The sequence below is a fragment of the Cetorhinus maximus genome, chromosome 13 (genome assembly GCF_964194155.1).
Source record: "Cetorhinus maximus chromosome 13, sCetMax3.hap1.1, whole genome shotgun sequence".
NCBI lineage: Eukaryota > Metazoa > Chordata > Chondrichthyes > Lamniformes > Cetorhinidae > Cetorhinus > Cetorhinus maximus.
In genome coordinates this window covers 58,043,430-58,061,976 of record NC_135891.1, presented here as the reverse complement: position 1 = coordinate 58,061,976, position 18,547 = coordinate 58,043,430, and the positions used below count along the sequence as shown (strand labels likewise).

General features: G+C 40.6%; 1 protein-coding gene across 6 annotated transcripts in view; it reads left to right on the top strand.

The window, feature by feature from the left end:
- The window catches only part of ncoa5 (nuclear receptor coactivator 5), a 42,487-nt gene that overhangs the window by 11,346 nt on the left and 12,594 nt on the right, over window positions 1–18,547 (top strand). For 4 of the 6 annotated variants that reach the window (XM_078555411.1, XM_078555413.1, XM_078555412.1 and 1 more), the window contains 4 exons: window positions 2,672–2,738; window positions 5,078–5,218; window positions 13,532–13,650; window positions 17,436–17,559. In XM_078555411.1, the coding sequence (XP_078411537.1) occupies window positions 2,672–2,738; window positions 5,078–5,218; window positions 13,532–13,650; window positions 17,436–17,559 (451 nt within the window). Of the gene's footprint in view, window positions 1–1,851; window positions 1,960–2,671; window positions 2,739–5,077; window positions 5,219–13,531; window positions 13,651–17,435; window positions 17,560–18,547 lie in introns of all 6 variants that reach the window. The other 2 variants (XM_078555409.1, XM_078555410.1) reach the window with 1 other exon arrangement.

The window sequence follows — 18,547 nt, the reverse complement described above, 5'->3', positions numbered from 1 at the left end:
ATGCTCGATCCGTAACTGGAAATGTCTGCTATTTGTATAATCTTGCATTTCTAAGCGTATGGCTAATTCAAAGACTGCGGAAAACATAATTACCCCCTTTATCCCCTTCTCCCACCGGCTGCAATCCTTGATAGGCAGGGCTTTTATATTCTTTCAAAACAGTTTATTTCCTTGCACTCCCTTCTCCCACCCCATTCTAGCTAATCCTAGGCCTGTTCCTCCTAATTTGTATGCATGTTCATATGTGTGCAATCTTGGCTGAACTTGATGGCTTCAACAATGGAAGAGTGGATATTGGTCACATAGCAGTACCCATGCTGAAATTTGCTGCTTATCGTGCATAAAGATGTGGTGCTGCCACATTGACAAGGGTACAGCTGGATTGTGCGATCTTTGCTTTATTTAACATTTAGTTGGACATCCACATTCACTGCTGTCGGTGGTTGTTTTTATATGTGCTTAATATTAAATTTACAAATTTGAAGCTCGAATGGACTTGGAAGTTTTTGCTCTGCAGACAGAAAGAAATACAACTTGCAGTGTACAGATTTTGAATTTGATTACTTCTCATGAAGTAAAAAGTATTGCATGTTAACTTTGAAAGTGCCTGGTTTTTCAAGATGGCTAGTCATATATTTTTGTTAGCTTGTACATTTGCTTCTGGAGATTAGCCAGTGTTTAAAACCTAGGTTCTATTGATGTTAAAATGGCAATGTCTACTAAATAGCAGTGGTATTCCCATGGAATAAATCTTTGCAGCCATATTTTTGGCTGCTAAGTTACTGACTACTAGTGTGACAGTTACTTAAACTAATGTATGACTATATTTGACTGTTAATTTATATCAGCAAATGTCTGAAATAAAGTTTTTATGGCTGAGTTTCAGCTGAGAACCTGTCTGTTTTGTATTGAAGGGGTGCTGCTTTTGTCTTTTTAGTTAAACACAGACAATACAGATGCTTACATTGATCCAGTGACTGGTTGCTTATAATTTGGAGTTCCATTTAAATCCCCACTCCTAAATAGTTAATATTGCTGCACAATTTGCTAATGTTAGTCAAATTAAAATGGAATAAGAGTTGTTATTGATCAAAATAATAGACCCTGCAATCTCATGTACTTTACTCGGGTTACTTTCATTATCCATTCAGTAATCCTCATTGTGGATATGTATACAAGCACTTTCATGAGAAGTGGAAAAGTCCTGTAAGGTGTGTGTGTGTGTGTGTGTGTATATAGGGAGCTTATCCATGATGTAGAGGCGAGACAAAGTTTGTTAGCAAATTTGCAGAACTAGAAGAGATCTTCAAAGTTCAAGCAAATTGGAATTTGGTTAAACATTAACACATACTTTCTAGAACATATTGATATCTTAAAGATGTGCCATAAATCCCATTCTAGCACTTCAAATTGTTTTCCTGTGAAGTCAGTTTTAACCAATAACAAGATTTACCATTTCAAAGTTGTGCGAACGGTCAAGATTTTACACACATTCTTAATTATGCTGTTGGTTTTGATGGCTGGCTTCAGCATAAAGGCTTCACTCTGGTATTGTCTGCAAGTGGCTGATACTTAAGCATAAGCTGATTGTTCTTATTGAGATCTCGATGGCAACCATTTTTTTGGAGTTATTTCCTCTACACGGGAATTTTGCCTGGCCAAGTGAACAGTTTGAAGAATTAATGGACTTCAACGTCGTTTCTATTGACCTTCCGTGAACTAGACATTGCCAGTTTAACTTGCAAGGGTCAAGGGAAATAATTTTGCTCTGTTGACTGGAGATTTTTGAACATCTGGAATTTTTCCATCCCGCAGGTATGTACATTTTCATTAACAACATTAATTTTGCAGCTTTGTCAATGCACCATGGATTTGGGTTTGTGCAGTTTGATCGTGTTGAGGATGCTAAAGCTGCCGTGCAAGGAGAGAACGAGCGAATGTGTAGAGGGTACAGATTAGGTAAGAACTTGAGATAACTGCAAGTGTCTTCAAATGTATACTGTGAATGCATTGGGATTTACAAGCCTTAAAGAACATTTATAAAGGAGTGTATTGCTTAACTGTTGATACTCAATTTTATTCTGGACCCCTGTGCATTAGTGCATTGGCCCATATTTTCAAATGAATGGATTTGAAAGTGCGCACTTTCGTGTCTTAACACTAGTTTTGGCATGTTTGGCATCCCAAGTATGTTTCGTTGTGGTAATCCAGAGTTTATTCTGAATGTGGTAACATTGCACCACTCAGTCCGTTCAACTAATTATGTGTTTGGTATAACTCGAAACGATCACGGAATAAGCACAATTTCGTGTTCCAGGGATATCATCTTACTGTTGATTTTTATCCAAACCATGGGTGTGAAGATCTGCAATAACTAGTTTTATATCGTCTGATTTTTGACTTTGGCTGTACTGGAGGATTCTTTCCATTTGCTCAATTTTCCAAGCTTGTAACATAACATTTCCACCACAAATTTGTACTGATGAGTACATAATTCAGATGCCAGTTTGTGATCGCTTGTCTGAAAAATTTGTAAGCGATTTTGCTTAATGCAGTAAAACATTATTGTTAATAACCATTTATGTAAATCAGTCTTGTCAGATATGTTTGCATTCTGAAGTCTATATTTCTGTTTTTGTTTTGTACAAATTGGTTGGTTGGTTCTTTTCAGATGTTAATATGGCAGCTGAAAGAAGAAATTCGAATAAAACTGCACGGAGACCGAGTCCTCCGAGAAGGTAATAAAACTTGTGCGTCTTTTTTTCGCGAGGACAAGACAGTGATGGGATGACAGCCGTCTTGTTAAATCAGCATATTAAAGTTCTAAAGTTGGCCTGTTTGGCCGTTTGATCGTGACGTAAGTTACACATTTAAATGACAACTGTTTTAAGAGTGCTTCTCAGGATTTTGATTTTACATAGTGAGTCAGTTGTACATTTTGAAAGGGTTTAATGAAGTATGTAGCATTAATGTTTATGTATGTCAACAATGTAATTTCGTTTTTATACGAAATGAATAAAAATTGGTGCATTTTGAAATGAATTGCAACTTGCAATGAATTTTCCAAGTGTTCTTTGGGGCGTTGACCACGTGCCATGGCTCCCAGTGATTCTTAGCGTGCTTCTGTTCCACATCACTTTGCATCTCGTTTGCTGTTGCGTCCATTCACTTTACATGTTTAGGCTTAAAACCGGTAATTATGTGCTCTGCCTAGTGAGGTAAGTATCGGAGGGGAAATGGGTCAAAAGAGCAGGAGGCTGATTTGGAGCTGGCAATGATTATTGCCGTAATAATCTGTTGCTACCCACTGCTGCAGCCTTCCATTATTCCTTTCGTCTGGGGAGTACAAGATGAAGAGGACTTAAAGGCTGTATTAAGTTGAAGGCTGATGCCTTAATGAATAACAAAAGTAGTTCAGATCAACTGAATCGGGATTCAATCATGCGGACTGTATGCTGTAGGTCTATTTGGGAATGCTGAAACCTGTTCTCTACGTGAAAATTATCACTGGTGTGTTGTCTTGCATGCTCCATTAGTCATAGTATATATACTTCAGTATCCAAAATGCTTGACTATACTGGTATCAACAACATGGCATGTGCAACCTCCTGAATGATGATTACTTGAAAGGAGCAGCTTGTATAATTCTGCCAATAGATCCCATCGTTGGAATTTCTTGCGACACTTTGTACATTAAAGTTTTTGTGGATCTCAGCCACATTCTTGGTGAAAAACACATTTTCTTTATAAGTACAAACTCTTTCCCTCTTCTATTTGTACTGTTTCTTTTGTATAAGATATTAAACGAAAGGTAAGTAACAGCACAAGATTTCACTCAGGAGTGGATGGTCATGGTGACCCAAAAGTGATACCTAAGAAAAGTCAACATTTTCGTGACCTGTCTGGAAAATGGGTGTGGCGTAGATAGAATCTGAATCGTCAGCGCTGTTGAAAAATGTTGGCTTAACTGGATCTCGGGGCATAAAGAAGACTTGGCTGCAGTTTCATCCGAATGATTCGGGGGGTGGGGGGTCATCAAAAGCTTTAGGAAGCAACCAAATGCGTTGATGGCAATGATTAAATATAATATGGGAGACGGCTTCTGGACTAAATGCTCCCATCTAGCCGTAAACTTAAAAGGCAAGGCATTTTAGTGAGGTTCTTAAATCAGTTCTTACAAAATCTCGAGCTCAAATTATTTCCAGACCATATCCTGGTGTTTTTCCCCCTAATGTAAATGATACAATTCTCAAACACAGTATTTAACTTGCATTATAATCAAATGTATTAAGTTTGGAAACTTGTGCGCTGCTGAGAATCTGAAAATTCCTCATTCTGAAGTGTACCTCCTTGTCATCAGCCAGCAAGCTTTAGTAGTCGTGTTATAAATTGCATGACATGGGCTGTAGTAACGTTCCAGAAATGCTAAGCGGCTTTTCACCTCAGAGTGCTGGAGATTTGGAAGGGGTCAGAGCAAACCGATATCTGCCATTGTATGAAATAAGTGGCTAGATCTCGGTTGAATCTTTCATTGATATTTCGGAACAAAAAAAGACCAAGCTGCTGCTAACTTCAACATATACCTCTTTGACACCATTTAGCCTTAGTTTACCTTGTAGCTTATGCAAGCACCGAGAGATGAGTTGAAACAGATACTGCCAATTTTTGCTTTTCAGATTTGAAAATTTTACTCAAGTTTCACATTCCCCTATTTATAAATTAAACAAAATAGGTGCTCATTTGACATTGCAGAAATTCTGACTCTCTATCAGAGTTGTGAAAGCTGCTGTTCCAGTAAGCCACAGTAACTTTTATTAGCTGATTAGAGAACATTCCTGGCTATATTTAACCCATTCTGTAAGCTTCAGTGAGCCCCTTGAATTTCAGCAATACTTCAGTAAACAATATACTCTGCATTTGTGATATTCGCTAGTTTGTTTTAGACTCCAAAATGAGAGCTTGTCGTCAATAGGTATGTGCTTAGCACATTGGCAGTTTTAAGATTCAGGCTTAATTGTTACAGCAGCTGGCATTTTTTTAATATAAAGAAGCTGATTGAATCATCTGCTTTTCATAGAGATCCGTTTGCCTTTGGTGACGAACGTGATGTAAGACGTGAACGCTCTCCACTCAGACCTGCTAGAGATGAACGAGATGCAAGGGACCCTCTGTATGATAGGTACAGGGATGCTAGAGACCCCAGGGACCCAACCTACAGGTAAAATTACTACTTTTGGATTTTTTGCCTGTCTGTCAGAAGACCAAACTGTATATGCAATTTTGGCTGCTCATGGCTGGCTAGTCAGCTTTGGTTAAAAAGCAATAATTGTTAATTAGTTTGCATCAAGAAGTTTGAAACATTAATTATTGTACCTTAAATGCTCCATATTGTTGTCGACAGAAACTAAAGCTGCAACATTCAGTTTTGAGATTTTAAATGTCCTTCAGGCAATAACTTAGAAGCAGCCTTTAGGGAAGGTGAACACTTTCAAACTGTTAAGTCATATCATCCCCATTATGTGGACAGAATAGTGATCTCACGGTGAAGGTAGCAACGGCCACAGTATGATTGAATTTTACATTCAGTTTGAGAGAGAATGTGTGTTCACGACTGTTTTTAAACTTAAATAAGGGCAATTATGAGGGCATGAAAGCTGAGCTGGCTAAATTGAATTGGCAAATTAGGTTAAGTGATAGGTCAATAGAGATGCAATGGCTAATATTTAAGGGGCCAATTCAGAGTGCACAGAATAGATGCATTTCAACGAGTAAGAAAAAGTACAAGGGATGGGCACACCATCCGTGGTTAACTAGAAAGGTTAAAGATAGTATCAAACTTAAAGAAAAAACATAATTGTGTAAAGACAGGTGGCAGGTCAGAAGACTGCACAGAGTATAAGGAACAGCAAAGAATGACTAAAAGACTAATAAGGAGGGAAAAATTAAGAGTATGAGAAAGCTGGCCAGAAAAATAAAAACGGATAGAGTTTTTATAAATATTTTAAGAAACAACAAGTTAACAAAGTGAGTGTTGGTCCTATAGAAAATGAGGTTAGGGAATTGATAATTTTATTAGATCGTGGGATGTGGGCATCACTGGCTAGGCCAGCACTTTATTGCCCATCCCTAATTGCCCTTGTTCAGAGGGCATTTTTAAAGACTCAGCCACATGTAGGCCAGATCAGGTTAAGGACAGCAGATTTCTTTCCCTAAAGGACATTAGTGAACCAGATGGGTTTTTATGACAATCGACAGTAGTTTCACAGCCATCATTAGACTTTTAATTCAAGATAATTTATTGAATTCAAATTCCACCATCTGCTGTGGTGGGATTCGAAACGTGGTCCCCAGAGCATTACCCTGGGTCTTTGGATTACCAGCCCAGTGACAATACCACTATACCACTTCCTCTCCATAATAATGGAAAACAAGGAGATGGCAGATGGATTGAACAGGTATTTTGCATCAGTTTTCACTAATGTGGATACAAGCAACGTACCAGAAGCAGCTATAATCATGAAGATGGAAGTGGGGGAGGAAGCCAGGGGAATTACAGCCACCAGAGAAGTGGTACTGAGTAGATTGTTGGAGCTGCAGGCTGACAAGAGCCTGGGTCAAGATGGACTTCATCCTATGGTCTTAAAAGAAGTGTCTGGTGAGATAGTTGATGCATTGGTTTTAATTTTCCATAGATTTCCCTAGATTCAGGGAAGGTCCCATTAGATTGGAAGATAGCAAATGTAACTCCATTGCTCAAAAGGAGCAAGACAAAGTGGGAAACTACAGGCCAGTTAGCTTAACAGCTGTCGTAGGGAAAATGTTAGAAGCTATCATTAAAGAAGTTATAGCAGGACACTTGGATAAGCTGATGGTCATCAGGCAGGGTCAACATGGTTTTGTCAAAGAGAAATCATGTTTAACCAACTTAGCGGGGTTTGAGGAAGTAACATGTGCTGTGGTTAAAGGGAAACTGGTAAATGTACTGTATTTACATTCCCAGAAGGCATTTGATAAAGTGCCACATCAAAGGTCATTACTGAAAATAAAAGTTAATGGTGTAGAGGGTAACATTGGCATGGATGGAAGATTGGCTGGCTAAACGAAGCAGAGTAGGCATAAATGGGTCTTTATCAGGTTGGCAAGATGTAACGAGTGGTGTGCCATAGGGATCAGTGCTTTTTACAATCAATATAAATGACTTGGATGGGTGGGATGATTGCCAAATTTGCTGATGACACTTTCCTACCTACCTTTGTGTATTGTGAAGATGATGTAAGGAGGCTACAAAAAGATATAGATAGGTTAAGTGAGTGGGCAAAGATCTGGAAAGTCAAGTATAATGTTGGAAAATGTGAAATTGTCCATTTTGGTAGGGAGAATAAAAGAGAAGCATATTATCTAAATAGAGATTGCAGAGCTCTGAGGTGCACGGGTACTGGGTGTCTTAGTGCATGAATCAGAGTAGACTAATATGCAGGTACAGCAAATGATTAGGAAAGCTAATAGAATGTTACAATTTATTGTGAGGAAAATTGAATACAAAAGTAGGGAGGTTATGCTTCAGTTATGTAGAGCACTAGTGAGACCACATCTGGAGTACTGTGTACAATATTGGTCTCCTTAAAGAAGAATATAAATGCATCGGAAGCAGTTCAGAGAAGGTTTACCAGACTAAAACCTGGAATTGGTGGGTTGTCTTAGGAAAGTTTGGACAGACTAGGCTTGTATCTGCTGGACTTCAGAAGAGTAAGAGGCGACTTGATTGAAACGTAAGATCCTGAGGGTCCTTGGACAGGGTAGATACGGAGAGGATGTTTCCTCTTGTGGGAGAATGTAGAACTAGGGGTCACTGTTTAAAATAAGGGTTCGCCCATTTAAAGCTGAGATGAGGTGAAACTTTTTCACTGGTCACGAGTCTTTGGAACTCTTGAAAAAGTGGTGGAAGCAGTGTCTTTGAATATTTTTAATGCAGAGATGGATAGATTCTTGGTAAGCAAGGTGTTGGGTTATCGGGGGTAGGTGGGAAGCACATTTCGGGTTACTGTCAGATCAGCCATGATCTTACTAAATAGAGGAGCAGGCTCGAGGGGCTGAATGGCCTACTCCTTGTTCGTATGTGTCATAAAGCAGAATTAGGGCAGATGGCCTCAAGCTGGGTCAGAGGTAGGATTTAAGTGTCTGAAAGAGATAGGGTGGGTTTAGGGAAGAAATTCCAGAGCTTGGGGCATAGGCAATTGAAAGTGTAGCCATCAATGTGGAGTGATTTTAAAATTGGACGCTCAAGAGGCCAGAATTATATCTTGGAGGATTGCGTGGGACTGGAGGAAGTTTGAAATGGGGAGAAGTGATGCTATGAAAGGACTTGAAAGGATGAGAATTTTATTGAGGTATTGCTTAATCACAACCCAGCGTGGGTCAGCAAGCCCAGGGCTGTTGGGTGAACAGGACTTGATGAGAGTAAGCACATGCACAGCAAAGTTTTGAATTGCCAAGTTTACGCAGGGTAGAATGTGGGGGGGTCGGCCAGGAATGTGGCACAGTCAATTCTAGAGATGATAAAGATATGGATGAGGGTTTCAATGACAGATGAGCTGAGGCGAGGGGGAATTGAATAATGTTACATAGGTGGGAACTGGTCGTCTTGGTGATGAAATAGAAGCTCATTTTGGAATCAGATCTGACACCAAGGCTGTGAACAGCCTGATTCGACATCTGACCATTGCCATAGTGCCGGGGCTAGGGAATAGAGTTTGTAGTGGAGCCCAAAGATCATGGCTTTGGCCTTTCCAATGTTTAGTTGTAGGAAGCATTGAGTGGAGCATTTGTGAGAGGTAGGGAGACATATAGGCTGTTGTCAGCATGTAATGTTTTTTAAGACAAAGGTCAACAACTAGCAAAGGATGTGGAATGATAGGCACACTTCATCTAGCTGTTGTAATGGAGAGAAAGGAAATTTGCCATACTGGAAAGGATATCATGTGGCCTGACAGACTTTTTTCATCTAAGCCAAATTGTGAGGTGTACCAGTGGAATTCTGTGAGATTGTGACAAAGGTAAAGTATTCCTCCTCGGCCTGTCTGCAACTTTTGATATGGCTGACCACTCCAATCACCTGCAGTGCCTCTCCACTGTCATCAGGTTAGGTGCGATTGCACGCAATGGTTTCATTCTTATCTAATCGTAGCCAGAGTATCACTTGCAATAGCTTCTTTTCCCACTCCCCACATTGCTACCTCCTGGATATCTCCCAATGCGCATCACATGCAGATTTTTATCATCCTATCGATTTGGGCAAATCAAATTGGCAAAAGTAGCCAGGAGAATGAGTTCATAGAGAATGGCTTAGGTCAATGTGTTCTGGAACTAATTGCGGAGCAGGCTCTTTTACACCTGGTAATGTGACACAATTAATTGAGCACCTTATAGTAAAGGATCCTCCTGGTAAGAGTGATCATAACATGATGAATTTCACATTCTGTTTGAGTGAGAAACGTGTGACTGAAACTAAAGGCAATAACAATAGTGTGAGACATTGTTGTCTACAGTGGAATGGGAAAATGTCTAAAATGTAAGAGGGTAGTACCTTTCTTACAAGTCCCCATTTCTGCCACACCAGTCTTTGAGCCAAGTATTCAACTCTGATCATCTTTACCCTATGCCAGCTTGCTCGTGGCTCAGGCAGTAATCCAGTTCTTACCAGCTTGATGGTATGGTTCTGCTTTTTAACTTAGACCCTACCTGCACACATTCTGTCAGCAGAACCTCTTTCTTAGCCCTACCTATGTCGCTGGTATCCATGTGTAGCAGGACAACTCAATCCTTCCCACCCCCTCACTCCCAAGTTCCTCTCCAGCCCTGAGGAAATGTCTTTGACCCTGGCACCAGGCAGGCAACAGAGCCTTTGGGACTCACTCTTATCTGCAGAGAACAGCATGTATCCCCCTAACTATACTATCCCCTATTCCAACTACATCCCTTTTTTACTCTGCACCCTTACTGGCCTCCTGCATTATGGTCAGTTTGCTCATCCTCTCAACAGTGCCTGCTCTCATCACATAAGCTGCAAGAACAGTGAGCCTGTTGGACAATTGAAAGTCCTGAGGTTCCTCAGTTACCTTCTGGATCCCCATACCTGCCTCACTTACAGACACACCCTCCTGTCCCTGACCATAGTTCTAAAGTGGGGAAAAAAGCAAAATACTGCGGCTGCTGGAAATCTGAAGCAAAAACAGAAAATGCTGGAAAAACTCAGGTCTGACAGCATCTGCGGAGAGGGAAATAAAAAAACCTCAATGTTGACTTTATTTTTTTTCTAAGTCAACATTTTGAGGTTTTTTTTGTTATTTCTCTCTCAGCAGATGCTGTCAGACCTGCTGAGTCTTTCCAGCATTTTCTGTTTTTGCTATTGATCTAAAGGCTGTTGCTGTCTTATGGAACAATGTGTCCAAGTAACTTCCCCCTCCTGGATGCATTGCAGTGTCTGAAACTCGGATTCCAGGTTCCTCTAGCTACAGGCATAAACTGTAGATCTGGTTGCACTAGATCACAGGTGGCCACCAGCTCTCACATGCTGTAGCTGCAGCGCATCCCCTGCCTTACCATATTTATTTTAATTAATTAGGCTTCAAGTTTAGAAGTCTTACTCAGTGAGTTTGGATAGTTATGTGATGGAGTTTAACTAGTTACGCTACAAATTTAATAAAAACAACTACTATTTCCCCAGTGCCAATTTAAGCTACTGCCCAGTTTAGGTGGGAGGGAAGAAAGAAACACTTGAAACCCACCAAACCCCTAACTGCTCACCTACTTAATGTTGCTAGGTTTTGGTCCTCAGTTCTCATCTTTGGCTCCTGCTCTCAGACCAATCCCTGTTTTGTAATAGACTGGACAGCATCTCACTCACTGAATCAAATTTCCTCACTTCTCAGAGTTAAGCAGTCTGCCTTTTACTTGGACGAAACTGTACAGTTGTTCTAATTGTGTTTTTGGTGCCAGAAGGCCTCACTTAATGTTATTAATTGGCTCCTGGAAAAGGTGGCATTATGAGAAATGAAAGTCTGTTGAGGCTCAGAACCCCTTCCCAAGATTGCCTCTTCCCATCTTACCCGAGACCTGGCTTTCTCTCAACGTGGGACTTTTCTGGGAACGTCCAGACATAGGGTGATATTAGCGTGAAACGGCACAACAAATTGTGAATGTTGGCTTTTAATAGGAGAGCAGCATTACCGCAAAATGACATTGTGTAGGATGTTAAGCGAAGGCTTCTGTATTCGGTATAGTTCATAGTGTAATGTGGTATTTGTGAAGTTGGATTCTGTTCCATGTCTGAAATTTCAGAGTTAAACTCAGCATTAATTGTTTGACTTCAGTATTTTTTGATATTAAATATTGTTTGAGGGCAGCAATGTGGAGTGTCATTATAATCAATGTTGCCCTCACCTGAATTTCTAAAATAAAAGGTTTCTCATAACTAGGTGGAATGTATGAAATTAAGGTGCAAACATCTGACACTTATTTCATCCCAAATATTGGGAAACCCTGCCTGTCCAAATTTTTTTTAAAAATCCTACATCTTTGAACAAGCCAAATGTATTTCAGACTGGAGAATGTACTTGTGACAAATTATTGTCATATCCTTGTTGGATAGCATTAGGCCTAATAAAGATTTTAAAAATGACAAAGTGAGTTAGAATTAGCTTGACTATAAACCCTTTGTTTTTGTTTTGACAATGTTTCCAAATTACCATTTTAAATTTCTGTAAATTTAATTTTTGTTAACCTAATTTTTTATTGCCTAATCTTGATATTCCTTTTGTTTGTATCTTCTTTTGGTATTTTCATTGTTCTTTGAAAAAGATGTTCTTGGTACATTGAACCAGGAATATCAGTTACTTTGACCTGCTAGGAAAGTGCCATCAGTAACAGTTACAGGGTCCCATATTAAGTGGAGGCATTTAAACAAGCTGGGTGACCTTTTAAGGTGCCTACTGAATGCTGTGATTATTGAGAGCTTCAGCTGTTAGCAGTCAATGGCTACCTGCCTTCAGAGAAGATATACATGTGCATTTCTGCTTGTCTTGCATTCCACACAAATGTCACAACTTCAGTGCTCTGTCTTGTGATGCACTGGCCTTGGAGGTTATTTTTATTTCAGCCTTCTAACCATCTTCGGGTAGGGTGATAGGAAAAGCACCTCAGTGTCTCACTTCATAACGCATCCTAGAAGGTGCCGTTAAGTTATAACATGCAATTTAAATTTGCTTCTGAGCAGACGAAAGCCAGAGTCATTTCAAGTTGTGTTTTTGAGACGTCTAGCTTTTTTTCATCTAAAAGCTACAACTTGACTCCTTTTTATGGCATATGCTTGGTGAGCTTCTCTTCTGTATGTATGCTTGGGCCTCATTGTGCCTGAAAATGTTTGTTAGGGCAGTATGAATCAAATGTTTGTTAGTGTAGCATAACTATATTAGCCAGTGAAGTACTTCTGAATTGTAGCTATTGTTATAATATAGGAAAAGCCTGCAAGCAGCAATGAGGATGGCTGAAGGGTAAATGTTGATGGCACGGGTTTTTAAGCATGCACCTGAGAGCAAATGTAATCTACCTTCTGAAAGACTGCACTTCCGACAGTGCACTTAGAACTGCACTGAAGTCTAGATTATATGCTGTAACCTATAGGCAAAATGAATACCTTGAGAGGGGCAGGAAACTTTCGCTTTTATATCTTGATTTAAGTGCAAGTACTGTTATGATTTGTACTTGTAGTGCGGTGACTTGCCATGTTGTATGGGGTGGAATGTTCTCATGGTTAAGTTACTTGTTTCATACAAGGTCAAAAACTAAAAGCGGTTTGAGGGAATGTTTACCTTTATTGGATACAGTTCACAAGAGAAAAGAGAACAATCAATGTATAGGTCTCTTTGAGTTCGAGTACCTGATGCAGTCATTCCTCTCGTTTGAACTTATTGCCTTGGTGTTTTTGGTCAAGGCTTGTTTGGGCAGTGTGTGTGGCTGAAGATGCCAACTGTTAGGACAGTAGTGTTTGGCACTTGAGGAAATGAGGATAAGTAGACAGACTTTATAGTGATTTACTTTGAAGATCACCTCCATGTACAGTCTAGTCTGACATTGATCTGTGGTTATGGTGTCTTGCTTCAGTCTCCTTTTGTCACTGAGGTGTCAATGCTTCCTTTTTCAGACAACCAATTGAGAATACACCCTCTCAATAGAACAGGGAAAAATCTCTCAACTATTTAATATAATTTTTTAAAGGAACAGTGCCTGTAGGATGTTTGGGCACACTCGTTTGTGTGCAAAACTGAATAATGAATGACACTTTTACACATTTGGCACAACTATATTAGTTTGCAATTGTGTAATGGACTCTTATAAAGTGAAGCAAGAGGTTAGGTATTTACTTTCAGAGATTCAAAGGTTTTGAGTCAAATTGTAAAATGTTTTCACTGTTGACTTAGTTTGTGTTTTTGAGTAACTATTTCTCATGGTTCAACCATAACTCTTTGCATTGCAGACGGGAAGAAGTCTACGATAGGTATTATCGCTATGATGATGTTTTGCGAAGGAAGGAGGAGCCATATATGGATAGATTCCGGGAGCCGTGGGATTCCAGGGCCCCTCGTGAAGTTGATGGTAAGTAATAAGCAGCTGCCTATGCTGAAGGAAGGGAGTGGACTGAAGCTTGCTTTATTGTGACCTGGAAAATGCTTTAGGAGATGCAAGTTTGAAGTTATAATTTTTTTTGTGCCATGATTTTAGATTCTTCCGTTTTCATTCTCCGCGTGAATGAGTACCAAGGAGAATCTTGGGATATTGCCTAGTAAGACCTCACATTCTGTCAATAACCTCCATTCTTGTCTAAAGCAGTCCAGTTGTTCCACGTAAAAAGAAAAATTTGGGCAGTAATGTTTAACTACCTTAACAATCCAACAGGGCTTTTACAAGAAAGTGACCTACATATACCTTGTTATTCTAGAAGTGTGATTGTGTTCAGTGAAACAGGCTGACTAGTGTGTGTGCTTGTTTCTCCAGCTTTTAAAGCAAAAAGTATTCCTACCTGGCTTGCTGTTGGCATCATGTGTTCATAATATGCTGGTTAGCACTTTTTCTTTTTTGAAGGACTTCACTCCTTTCCGTCCTTGTCACATAAGTAGCAATAAGTTTCATGAGAATTCCAGGCCCAGGGATTCGGATATCCCAGACCCAAGAAGACAGTGTCCGGGAGGCAGTGGCACAATGGTCATGTCACTGGACTAGTAATCTCGAGGCCTAATTCAGAGGCCCTTCCTAACAGCAGTGTGTGTGTATACCTACACCACATGGACTGCAGCAGTTCAACAAGGCAGCTCACCACCACCTTTTGAAGGGCAATTAGGGATGGGCAATAAATGCTGACCCAGCCAATGAATCCCACATCCTGAGAATGAAAATTGAAAAAAGAAATTAAAAATGCTTTGGTGGCATAAATTCATAGCAGATGGTGGAATTAAAATTCAATTAATAAATCTAGTTTTAAAAGCTAGCCCTGGTAATACGACCATGAAACCATCATTTGTGATTTTAAAAATCTCATCTGGTGCACTTATGTCCTTTAGGAAAGGAAATCTGTCCTTACCTGGTCTGGCCAGCAGACTCTGGTTGACTCTTAATATACTTTGAAATGGCCTAGCAAGCCTCTCAGTTGTATCAAATCGCTACTTTTTGACTTTGTAATGAAACGGATGGAGCACCCAACATTGACTTAGGGCCTGGAAACCACAATGGCGGACCCTGGTATGTCAGCCTGCAAATTCCTCACTAGCATCTGGGACTTCTGCGATATTGGCAAAGCTGGCCCACAGACTGGTAAAGCAACAGTCTTGATGGTCATACCCACCGAATCATAAGTCCCAGACACCACCAACACCCTCCCTGTGTATGTCTGTACTGCTGGAGATGGGATAGATTTCAAACAGACCTACCAACTCAAAACTGGGCATCCAATAGGGGCTGTGGGCAGCAGCAGGATTGTAATCATAATCTGTAACCTCATCACCTGGTGTATATCTCCCTCCTCCATCATCAAATTGAGGGATCAACCCTGCTTCAATGGACAGTGCAGGAGAGCATGCCAGGCGCAGCACCAAGTATACCTAAAAATGAGGGGCCAACCTACTGAAAGCTACAACACAGGACTACCTGCGTGCCAAATAGCAGAAACAGCATGCGATAGACAAAGCTAAACGATCCCAGATCCAACAGGTCAGATCAGTGCATCTGGCAGGATGCAGTTATGAATGGTAGTAGACAATTAAATAACTAACCAGAGCGGGAGGCCACAAATATTTCCATCCTCAATGATGGGGAAGCCAGAATATCAGTGGAAAAGACCAGGCTGAATCATTTGCAACCACCTTCAGCCAGAAATGCTGAGTGGATGATCTGCGTGCATGTGAGTCCCTCACCCTTGCCCTCATCCCCTCACACTCGCTCCAATGGTCATCTTTGTTAAATAATCATTTTTAAAATCGTCAATTTATTGTTGACAATTTTTTTATTTGCTTAACAAGTTGTTTCTTCATACCGTAACTTTTCTTTTGGAATTCCTCTTTAATGTTTTGCCAAACCTTATCTTTCTGAAAATTTGCTCATCAGCCCTTGAGTGTGAACGAAATTGAAATGTGGCACCTCAAGTGAAAAGGTTGGAGAGCCTTGGTATAAAGCCTTCTATACCCAGTTCAAGATATTTGTTTTGGGAGGGCTTGCTACTAAATCAACAGGCCTGATGAAGCTATCCTTTAGAAATTAGTGTCAGTTGGATTTAATGCAGTGCCTCTCATGGGCTTCTGAGGCCCCACTTAATTATGCCATGTGTTTATTTTTTTGCTAGCTCAGCATATTAGTGCCCCTCTGCATGCAATCTGTGGCAATACTTTTCCATGCTTCGTTATCTGTAGCTGCTATAAGCAAAATAAATATGCTTTCTGTATCTTTCCATGCCTTGTAGCCTATTTTGGAAGATTTATTCATTATTTGCACTACTCCATTTGCTTTCAGTATAACTTGTTGACCTGTTAATTAATTGATCAAAGTAAGATTCATGCCACACAAGTGCCAGACAATGACCATCTCCAACAAGCGAGGATTTAACCATCTCCTCATAACATTTAGTGGCATTATCACTATCCACCACTATCAATACCCTCAGGGTTGCCATTGACCAGAAACTGAACTGGACCAGCCATATAAATACTACAAGAGCGGGTCAGAGGCTAGGAATTCTGTGGCAAGAAACTCCCCTCTCAACTCCTCCGACCATCTACAAGACACCAGTCAGGAGTGTGATGGAATTCTCTTCACTTGCCTGAATGATTTCAGCTCCAACAACACTCAAAACATGATATCATCCAGGACACAGCAGCCTGCCTGATTGGCATCCCATTCACCACCTTAAGCATTCACTTTCTCCACCACCACCCCACACTTGCAGCAGTGTGTACCATCTACAAGATGCACTGCAGGAACTCGAGGCTTCTTTGACAGTACCTACCAAACCTGTGACCTCTACCACCTAGCAGACACATGGGAACACACCACCTGCAAATTCCCTTCCGAGCCACATGCCATCCTGACTTGGAACTGTATCGCCATTCCTTCACTGCTGCTGGGTCAAAATCCTGGAGCTCCCTTCCTAACCACACTGGGTGTACCTACAACAGTACACCACATAGGCTGTGGCAGTTCAAGAAGGCAGCTCGCCACCACCATGAGGACAATTAGGGGGTGGGCAACAATTGTGACCTAGCCGGCAATGCCGGCAATTTCACCTCGTGAAACTTCTGTTCTTGGTGAATACTCGCTCATGTGTCAGTGTGAGTCTACTTTGCCTGACAACTAGGTAAACATACCTGCTCAAGGATCAAAAAGAGCCTTTCTCAGCTTGTTTCAGTTAATTTTATTGTGCCTGCAATGTTAGATCATCGTTTTTGAAAGGTAACAGAAATTTGTTGCATTAAATTTTGACCCAGACTTCAGCTGCAAAATAACAGTGGAAGTAGCAAACGGTAATACAGCATGCTTATATAGAAGCATATTCAACTCCTTGTCCAGTAGAATGTGGAGTGATGCTAAGAGTGTTAGTTGGTCTTGGGGTTGATTTTTGGGATGAGGTGAGCGGGTTAGTTCGCAAGCCTAATTGTTCTTCACTGGAAAGCAAGAGTGAACTAAAGATAGTCAATATTACTTATTTGCATTGCCATCAAACCCTGAACGCTGATAGCATTTGGAAGGCACCACAGGGTTGCTGGTAACGACATGCCTTTGGGAGAATGTTATCTCCCATGTACTGTCATTGCAATTAGCTTGCACCAAGTTGTAATGAGTGGGGTAGATCAGATGAATTTAAGTTGATTTTATGTGCCTTTTTTTACTCCCCCAAGATCCGATGAGACGAGAGCGCCGAAGAGAAGAACTGTATCGACAATACTATGATGAGATCCAAAGACGTTATGACGCTGAAAGACCTGTGGATTGTTCCGTTATTGTAGTCAACAAACAGCAAAAGTGAGTTTGCAAAAATGCTTGTCTTCATATGGTGCCTTACATGTCTTTGGGGCATCCCAAATTATTTAACCAATGAAATGTTTTTGAAGTGTGCTCACTGCTATCGTTTAGAAAACACAACAACCACTTTGCACACAACAAGGTCCCACAAAGTGATGTGGTGGTGTCCAGTTAATGACTTGGGGTGTTTGAATGATACCTATTTTGAGTTCAATTTTTGTAGCAACCCTTCCAGACAGTAGGTTCCAAACCCCCATCTGGGTGAAAAAAATTCCCACTTAATTTATCTTTCTAATCTATCTACTGATTACTCTGAATCTCTGCTCCCTGGTTATTGACTCATGAGGGAAATAGGTCCTTCCTATCCACTTGTTCTGGACCCCTCATTATTTTATACACTACAATTACTTTTACTGGTGAAACTTGTTCTTATTGGCGAATGCTCACTCGTGTCAGCGTGTGTCCACTTTGCCTGACAGCTACGTAAATTCATAACTCAAGGATCAAAAAGCCTTTCTCACCTTGTTGGTATTTGGGGGCCCTTGTACACAAAGTTAACATGCAGGTTTAGCAAGTAATTAAGTATGTTCCCCTTTATTGCAAGGTGGGTTGGAGTGCAAGAATAAGAAAACCTTGCTGCAGTTATATTGGGCTTTAGTAAGACCACAAACAAAAACAAAAATACCTGGAAAAACTCAACATGGTCTGACAGCATCTGCGGAGAGGAATACAGTTGACGTTTCGAGTCCCTATGACTCTTCAAAACTAAGGAAATAGAGAAATGAGGAAGCTGGTAGAGGGGGGTGGGACAGGTAGAGCTGGATAAGGGGCCAGTGATAGGTAGAGGCAAAGAAATTGCCAAAAATGTCATAGACAAAAGGACAAAGGGGTGTTGACAGTGGTGATATTATCTAAGGAATGTGCTAACGGGGACATTAAGGGTAGCAAGCAGGACAAGCTAGTGGCAGATGGCCCTAGTAGGGTTGGG